At 39.4% G+C, this 9,506-nt stretch overlaps 1 protein-coding gene across 1 annotated transcript in view; it reads right to left on the bottom strand.

Annotated features, from left to right (window-relative positions):
• Positions 1 to 1,461: 1,461 nt before the first annotated feature.
• Positions 1,462 to 9,506, bottom strand: part of prtga (protogenin homolog a (Gallus gallus)) — a 35,205-nt gene continuing 27,160 nt past the window's right edge. The window contains exons 11-19 of the mRNA XM_037795475.1: positions 9,177 to 9,272; positions 8,898 to 9,084; positions 8,011 to 8,138; positions 7,734 to 7,904; positions 5,886 to 6,065; positions 5,611 to 5,734; positions 5,358 to 5,499; positions 4,946 to 5,059; positions 1,462 to 4,322 (exon numbers count right to left, since the gene is read on the bottom strand). Of these exons, the coding sequence (XP_037651403.1) occupies positions 3,894 to 4,322; positions 4,946 to 5,059; positions 5,358 to 5,499; positions 5,611 to 5,734; positions 5,886 to 6,065; positions 7,734 to 7,904; positions 8,011 to 8,138; positions 8,898 to 9,084; positions 9,177 to 9,272 (1,571 nt within the window). The 3' untranslated portion in view covers positions 1,462 to 3,893. The remainder of the gene's footprint in view (positions 4,323 to 4,945; positions 5,060 to 5,357; positions 5,500 to 5,610; positions 5,735 to 5,885; positions 6,066 to 7,733; positions 7,905 to 8,010; positions 8,139 to 8,897; positions 9,085 to 9,176; positions 9,273 to 9,506) is intronic.

Below are 9,506 nucleotides of genomic sequence, written 5' to 3'. Positions count from 1 at the left end.
CTGAAGACAATTAGCATTTTTTATATTTTTATTTAAATTGAGAATCAGACTTATTCATAATTAACCGCTGTCTAAAATCTCCTAACTAAACATTTTTTGGCAAAAACCAACTTGCAAGTGATTTTGCTGACAAAGACAAACAAAATATAACAAAACATTATCAGAAACCATAATAATTACAAAAAGGTACATTCAATTTTCAAGACGTGAAACCTGCTTTCTCTTTGAGGAGCAGCAGCTGTGGGTTCCCCTGAGTTTGACTTTAAATGATCCACAGCGCTCCACCTCACATTATTTAAACACAACATTACTGCAAGAAGAACAAAACTCTGTGTTTCATCCCTTTAAATTCACACGCTCGGACAGGAACTTAATTCCAACATAACACCATTCATGAGACGAAAGACAACAGACCAACATGTCGGGTCGTTTGTTTGATGATCTTGACCTTAATCTTGCCAACATTAATGACCCAAGTAAAATGCATCTGCACTTTTCACAAGAATATGAAAAATAAACACCAGAGGTAGCAACTATGTACCTGTATGAACTACAAAAGGCCCAATTCAGAACCAGTATGACCCCAGCAGTTGTGTGTGTAATTAATGTGACTTCAAAACGTAAAAAGCTGCATTATTTTTGTGAAGCAGGAGGTCAGTATCTTATCACAACATCACTTGAACATCACAACATCACAAGTGCTGTTTTCAGATTCTGGATTGAGCCCTTAAAGCTCTAATAATACAGGATACATGAGTACATTATGGTTCAAGTTCAAATGGAAATGTGTATCCTTCTTTTACTTAACAAAAGCAGGATAAACATGACTCCATTGTATAAAAAAATCCATTTTATCTCGAAAGACAACAGATTAAAAATGAGGAAAACTTGATTAAGTGGAAATAAATGATGATTAAGGAACACAGTTTTCATTCTGCTTTCTCGTAGTACAACGCATTATACAGTAATGAGTATGAGAATACTGAAAATGACAACATTTCACACAAAGTTAGGATGCTTTTAAACGGATCTCTGCCAATGTGCCAATATGCAACGGTGACTTTTAAAAAAAAATCTTTGGTTTATATCGTTTGCTTTTCAAAAGAAAGTTAAACTGATTGTGTCAATTTTCATCCTGAAAATTTCTCCATGATTGAATCCTCTGCAGAATCCTCTGATTGAAAATACAGAAATGTGAAAACATTTGTGCACCCACTGACCTTTCTACAATCTTTGTTATGATAATTGAAATAATTTGTTAGATCTTCAAATCATCTATATAAAGTAGAGCTGCAATGATTAATTGATGTAAGTAATTTTTCAAAGAAAAAAGAGTCAAAATTCTCTGATTCCAGCTTCTTAAATGTGAATATTTTCTAGTTTCTTTACTCCTCCATGACAGTAAACTGAATATCTTTGAGTTGTGGACAAAACAAGACATTAGAGGACGTCGTCTTGGTCTTTGGGAAACACTGATCAACATTTCTTTACCATTTTCTGACATTTTATAAACCAAACAACTAATCGATTAATCAAGAAAATATTCAATAGTAAAAATAATTATTAGTTGCAGCCCTTATATAAAGGCATGAAATTTAAATACTTCACATGTATTTCTTGTTTAAAAAGTACTCTACGTATGTCCCTCGTGTAAATAAAAAGGTTTGAAAAGTCAGCGGGTGCACATTTACACACGACTGCACTGTTGCAACACAGACACTACTCAATATAATATACTGTATTTAATAATATTCGCCTACAATGTACAGATATCTGTTTGCAACAGTTTTCGAGGAACTCTGCAACAGGATTATTTGGTTTGTGTGCATAAAATTGATTATTAATTGTCACTCCATCGTCGTTGAGTGCCTGTGTATCCTGCTGGCACTTCCTCAGAGTTTTAACCCGCAACTCTCTTCACTCTTTGTGTCGCGGGTCAAGGCCACTAACGTGCAAGGCTTCATTTGAGGAGCTCAACTGATCTCAAAGGCCGCGTTTCATCTTTGGTCTAACGTGTTTCTGATTATTTCACATTCCTCAGTAACCTTCTGCCAGAGATTAGTTGAGAGACTAAAATAAACTCAGGCAGCAAACATCTCTTTGGGTAATAGCGTCACCGTCACCGCTGCACATTGGCCGATAATACAAAACTACATGGCAGACAAGTGCTAATCTTTATCTACTCTACAGCAAAACTACTTGGAACAAAGGTAACTACAATGTGTACTCAGTAGTACATTATCTTCTAACAAAAATATAGTTTCATGGTGTTCATTCAATTCTTCACTTTCATCTCTGATTAAACACTTCCATTGCTTTTACTACAATCATTCTTCACGTGTTGCATCCTCACGTGGAGCTGCTCCCTCAGAAAGATTAGGCTTTGGTTTCCACATCTGAGGGACGCTTTCCCACATTAAGGCCAATTATAAAGCTTTTCTGAACCGACACGCCGCTGCAAGCACTTCTGGTGTGAATCTTTACACGAATAAAAAGGAAGAAGTCAATCAACAAAAGAGTCTGTTGTAAAGAACAGACGCTCTAGGACCTGAGGAGAAACTACAGAGGGGGTTTCCATCTGTGGGGAGGGCAGCACAATACGAGATACATTCATTCTATTAGGCAATTAAACACTACAACAGTTTAGTACTGAGAAGATACCCTGTCAGTTCAGCATGTAACACTACATGACTTTTCAAATGTACTAAACTTTGTTCCCTGAGTTTAGGAAAACAATAAGACAATAACATAAATTCGTAATCGAGGTAGTATAACACAGGAATAGCAAGGGCAGCTGCACACTGACATACAAAACAAAACATTCATTATCTTTTCATACCATTACTCAATAATGGACAAAATTAACAAAAAAACACTATTAATACTGGCTCAGTACCTCAGCAACATCTGAGGAGATAAATAACAAACTGTCTGTGTGTTTTCCGTCCTTCAGTCCACACAACAGGTGGAGCGAGAGGAGAGAGCTGCAGCGCCCTTACCACCCCGTAAAATCAGCACAAAGTAAGAGAAAAAAGGATGACAATCAGAAGAAAAGTCATCAGGAAGTATCAAACGTAACGGAACTGAGGCAGCCCGTCACATAACGTAGGTATAAGTAGTTATTAAATATACAGTGGAAGTTTACCCGGAGGTAAACCGAGGTAGATAATTAGTGAAAAGGACTCAAGCTTCCCTTTCGCTCCAGTGATAAACTCTCTTAAATAATGTCAGAAATGTCACTTTTTGTCGCATTTTTGACAATCTTTTAAACATTCATGGTGGGTGAGATTTTTTTTTTTTCAAAAACATAGACACACAAATAAAGAAAGAAAGAAAAAAAAAGACATTCATTGAATGAAAAAGAAAGAAGTAAAAGAAATCAAATGACCCCTCCCTGCCTACATTTTAAAGGCATTTGTCGGCTTTCTGTTCATCGTGTGTTGGACCAAAAGAGAGGATGAAGGTTAAAAAAAGGTCTCTCCTTGTTTCTTTACACCTCTCTCTCATACTTACATTCAGGCTTGCGGTACACTTGCAACAGAAAAAAATTGCAGGAAGTTTATGTGGATGAATTTTCGTCAGTTGGCTCCTCTGACATGCTTTGTTGTTTCCTGTTTGCTCTGAGTGTCAAAGCTGTTTCCTGTTTCTGCTACATAGTTAAAGGACTGAAAGATTGAAACCACTCTCAAATCTAAATGTGGTATCAATCTTCTCATCCAAGTCTCTGCCAAAAGATGAATATGTGTAAACAAACAAAAAGGTATGAACCTGCAGTGAGAATCTGCTCAGCTTTCTGCAAGTGTACCACTGCCATCACACCCTCACACACACACACACACACACACACACACACACAGTCTCACACACACTCAGGAACACACATACACACAGTCTCACACACACTCAGGCACACACACTTGGAGAGAAAGTGCAGACTTAGAACTGCTCTGCGCTTCATGATGACAGCAGCCGTTTTCGACGGACTCCATTAACTTCAGGTCAGTGGGACTTTCCTCAGTCAGCTCTCCTGACTCTTCGGGGGGGCTGCTGCAGTCCGAGCCTCCGCCGTCTTCCGCAGTCAGAGACGGAGGGCGGCTGCTGGTGCCAGACGACAGGTTGGTCATCTCTGTCTCGTCGTGAGAGTAACGACCCGAGTCACCGGTGGCGTGGCTGCCCTCACTGTTTGAGGAGCCCTCCGAGTCACCGGGACGCCAGAGCAGGGGCTGCAGGGTGGTGGGCTGGTCCGGAGACATCGACAGCTCCTCTTTATAGGTCAACACTGTGGTACCGGGCTGGTAAGAGACGGTGCTGTGTCTCATATTCTACAGCACAGAGAAAAATGTTGCTTCAGTTAGTGTTGTGGCTTGTTTGTGTAGTTGCAGATAGCTGAAACCCATCTTGATGTCACAAGCAAACCTGCAGGAAAATGATCTTATTCTGCCTTTACATGCTATCATCCAAATCACAAACAGGAGCCTGAGAAGTCTTTTTGATACAGTTTTCCAGGCTTAATGCCGTTCCTGAAAAGCCCTATTTATATTATATATATTATATTTCTCTGTATATCCTCCTGACATCCTTCATTGTTCTTACTTTCATAATTACCAAATGAGAAAGGGACCACCTGAAAATGCACTCTAAATATCAAAATTCATTCACAAGTCTAAGTTAGAAGGCCATCTGGGCCTGAATTATGCTAAGTAGTGCTTAATCTCAGGGAGAATACTACCTCCAACGTACACCACCAATCAAATAGGTCTGTTTAGGTTTAGACAGAGGTTTGACTAGGTTTAGATGCAGCCTGTGGCTCAACTCAGGACAAGATAGTTCCTTGTAATTTACAAACACTGGTAAGCAATGAATTGTGGGATTTTCTTTTTTGCTACCATTTTACAAGTTGCTGATGACAATATTAAAAAGCATGATTCCTCATTCTTAATCTTACCTGCACTGCTTTGTTGTCCTTTTTCCCATTACTGCTGAAGGAAAACCATTTCTCTTTCTTCTCAGTGCTGGGCTGAACAGGGCCGAGAGAATTGATCATGAGATTTGTTCCACCCTACAAGTGAAAATAAAAACAAAAATAAATAAATAAATAAATAAATAAATACAAATATATATTATATTTCCATAAGTATGAAAAGGTATGAGCCATATCTCAGACTGTACTTTAACATGAATATGATTGGAAGTCTAGCAACTACATTTTTATGTGGTTCTGATTACGTCAGGTCCACACATAATTAGTATCCTTATTTACAATTTCATGTTTCCATAACAATATTTAATAAATTTCCAAACATTTTCTAGACCCAAAAAACAACATCCTAATGACCGTGTTACTAAAGGTTAAGTACCTTGGCATCAATATAATTATTTTGACTCAGCATTGGCACGCTCACATCAGTGTTCTCAGCTTGTCCCTCAGAGCCCGGGTGTCCTGCAGCCGAGGCAGACGTGTTCACTCCCTCTCTGTACGTCTTAACAGCTGAAAATTTCCTGGAGGGAAACAAACATGACGACGTCACTACAGACAGAGGATACTCAAGGAAACTGGGCTTTTACTGTTCAACAATATGTGCTAACTGCTGTTTCAGACATACTAAGTACCTGTTTTTGCCTCTGCAGACGATGATGAAAGCGCAGATGATGATGCAGATTAGAGCGATGCAGACTCCCACAGTGATCCCTGTCATTGACTTTTGGTCCAGGTGGTAGAAGCCATCAGAAAAGGCTGTGAAGGATGAAGGCAACATTGTGAGATTAGCACACATTTGCCATAGCGCAGTCTGAAAGAGCTGGATCAATTTCAAGTTGTATGACAGGAAGACCTCAATTGTAAGACATGAAGTGATTTTGTCAGTGATGGTGTTGATGTTACTGACCTGTGGAGTGTGTGGAGCCACGAGAGAGCCGGGGATCATGACCAGAGGAGGGATCTGCTCGGACCGTCAGCTCCACCGTATGAGAATACGGCCCATCACCCATCTTGTTGGAAGCAGAGACTTTCACAAAGTAAATCTGGCCAGACTTCAGTTTCTCCAGAAGTGCCATGGTGATGGTTCCTGTTGGAGAGATTTAACTCTGGTGTTTAACTGCACTTTGTGAATGTATTGTTGAAAAAAGGTTTCTGTCTTTTTAACTTTATTTACTGGTGTTTAATGATTATTCATGTTCAGATATTTCTGACACTCTGCGGTAGCGTAGAGCATAGCTGGGATGAAGGTACTCATTTAAATAATCATCGTTTTGGCTGTGTTAATGAATATGGCATACATTTTGGCAAGGGTGTGAGTTTTTTTATTTCCCGAATTTTGGAAGTTCAATCTCAGCTCTTATAATAAGTCTATAATAAACTGTGTAGCCAAATACAGACACTCAGACCCTTAAGGACAAAAAGGTCCCCACTGAAACCCATTAAAACCACAATTTTCCCAACAGCCTCATGTCGGGAAAATGCATGATATTTTTCTGATTTCCTGCACAAAAATTAAAATGTATCGAAATCAATGTTGTTGCTAATCATTGGCATATCCCAGACAGTGAAAAAAATCCCCCTAGCAGTTAGTATGTAGAAAATAATTAACTTTTTGTGGTGTTGTTGTCGTAAAAAAAATAACAGTGGCATTATGAATGGTAGTTATGATCAGGACTGAAGTTGGTTAAAAGATTTAACTCAATGGAAGTGGAAAATAATATTAATAACTAATTTTATGGCAGTTTTTGACAGACATTTTTGTCCTCTAAGGACATCAGAGTAACTTTTTCAAAGAAATGCACCCGGGCTAGAGCCACTTTATGTTTGCCACGATTCCCACTTGTACACAATCTGTAATTGTCCCATTCTAACCTTAAATTTAAAGACAAAAATGGCTCCCAGATAACTGTTATACTGTTGCAATATGATTATCTTTAGACAACTTCATAGGAAACTGTTGTTGCTGTGGAGAACACATTTAGACCTGTACACAAAATGTCTGCTGTAAACTACACAATGAAACCAAACCAGCACTTCCATTGTTTTGCTCCTGACATAGCTATAGACACATTTATGTCTAATCCTGGTTTAAAGAAACTGTTTATAGAGCAACTAGAAACTGCACATTACACAGTACATGAAGTAGTATGTTGATTATTTCAGTAAGTTTGTCCCTGATGAAACTTAATTAAATACACATTATTCTGACACAGATGACACTTTAGAGTCTGTATGTTTTCTGTGCTGCTGTAAACACCTGCGGGTCCCTTCTTTTTGCTTATTCACATGGAGAATATGAGTTTAATGCTGCATTAATCTGTATTTTTTAGATTAACACTGGATCAAATGCAAACAGAGTAATAAACAATCAGAAAGAGAGGACTAAATGCATTCAACACTGATGCACTTCTATTTGCATAAAGTGGATCGCTGGGACAGATATGGTCTGTTTTTATAAATAGTGGTTCAAAAGAGTCTTTGTGTGAAAAGGGTCAATAAGAAGGTAAATCACAGGCTTTGTTATAATCACATTAAACCTCCAAACTGGTCTTTTATCAGTAAGACAAAAGCAGTGAGCTCAACCTGCCCTGGCACCATTCAGGGATCACAATGAACAGAGACAAGGAGGAGGATGAAATGAGTTACTGATATCCAATGGACCATTTGTGTGGGACAGGGGGACGTCTTTGTGGTTCCCCCCTGCTCACCTGTATAACCTCTTTCTCTCCACATGCATTTCCAATCTCCTCCTTACCTTCTCTTTGCAGCACTTGCCATTCCCCAGCTTTCCAGGCGTTTCTGGAGGCGTACAGGATGGTGTAATGGGTCACAGCTACGTTGGGTTCATCTGGGGGTTTCCATGAAACCAGCGCTGTGTCCTCTTCAATCAGAGTCACTTTCACATTGGATGGAGGCAGAGTGGGAGCTGTGTGGGGGGGCGGATGAAAAGAATAAGGTCAAATAAAAATACTACTTCTGGTACACTTCATAGATGTAATTAATGTTGAAACGTTTGATAGTTTTGCACTCACCGTCAGGGAAAGTGCTCTGATAGACCACAGGGCTCCAGGGGCTGGACAGCTGGTCGATGTGAAGGCGAATGGCAAATTCATACTTGGTGTTTGGCTCCAGATCTCTCACCAGAAGGTTTTGCTCACCCCTGCAGAAGACAGACAAAACAGAGGCTTTTAAAGGGCCATTTCATTCAAAACATACTACAGTACTACTATATTTCCTTTTACCTAGACGAGAATCTATCAACCAAATCAGTTCAATGTGATTAGCTGAGGTTTGGAGATATAAGTTGTGTAGATCACTGTAATAAAATACACTGAATGGCATCTGTGTGGCACAGAATAAAGACAAATGCATTCAATAACTTTAAAAGCTATGTGTCTGTCATGATGTAGTTAGTCATATATCATTAATCCACATATGATATCACATATTATTGCGTTTGTGAACTAGTCCTTTAATAACCGATCTTGGCCAGCAGATGGCGATATGGAGCTGTGCTGGCAGTGGTGGAAAAGAAACAGCTGAGAGGTTCTGGTGACCAGTAAACTTTCCCCAACAAGTGTGAGGAAAGCATCTATGTTGTTAAGTGTTGTTAAGAAATAGTTTTGGTGATATGATACAACAGAGGTTATGATATATCAAATTATTGTCAATAACATAATATGGGGTTAAGAAAAGAGCTGGACTGTGGCATGAGACCAAGTCATCATTAAATGAGATACATAAAAAAAGTTACATGTCTTTTACATCTGGTTTCACTGTCCATGAAAGACTGCTCTCCAGGAAAGCATCATACATTTGTCCCGACAAATGTATTAAAGCTGCGTTAATCAATATTATAGTTACACACAATGATTAAAACTGACTTAAGTAAAAAGTTGTATTATGAAGAACTTCTTACGTCTGCAGGTAGAGCACCAGGGAGGCGTTCTGCAGGCCCACCGGGTTGCAGCGGACCGTGTAGTTGACCGCATGGCTGGAGGTGAAGGCTGGTCGACCCCAGTGCAGAAACACGGCGGTCGAACTGTTCGTCTTGGTGTACACGTTGTGTGGAGGAGGTGGAGGGGGCACCAGGCGATCTCTAACAGCTGAGAGATACATTAAGAGTAATGTTAATTAATCATGCTTTAGAGTCAGACACACTTATAAAATGTCTTTTCAAGTATAGTGTGGGACTTACAGACACATCCAGGGGTGCTGACAGTCTGGTCTGCCTGGTAGCCTTCTCCGACAAAATTATAAGCCAGAAGCTTAACGTGGTACTTCTTCCTTGGGTCTACATTAAGAAAAGGAAAGAAGCCAAAATGTCTAAATAAATCACATAATAGAAATGTGAAAAACACCAAAATTCATCAGTCTACGTGCAGTCTCAGATCTTGACTTCAGTAAACATCTTTAGAGAACACTCAATTATTCACCACAACACCAAGACAGATGACAACGTGATTCCTACAGCTAACAGGAAGCAGGGGTGATACATGAAAGAGCCCTGGACTGTGTGGGTGTGGGG

The sequence above is a fragment of the Sebastes umbrosus genome, chromosome 2 (assembly GCF_015220745.1).
Source record: "Sebastes umbrosus isolate fSebUmb1 chromosome 2, fSebUmb1.pri, whole genome shotgun sequence".
In the NCBI taxonomy this organism is placed as follows: Eukaryota; Metazoa; Chordata; class Actinopteri; order Perciformes; family Sebastidae; genus Sebastes; species Sebastes umbrosus.
Note: the sequence above shows the minus strand (reverse complement) of the source record. Positions and strands in the feature narration are given on the sequence as shown.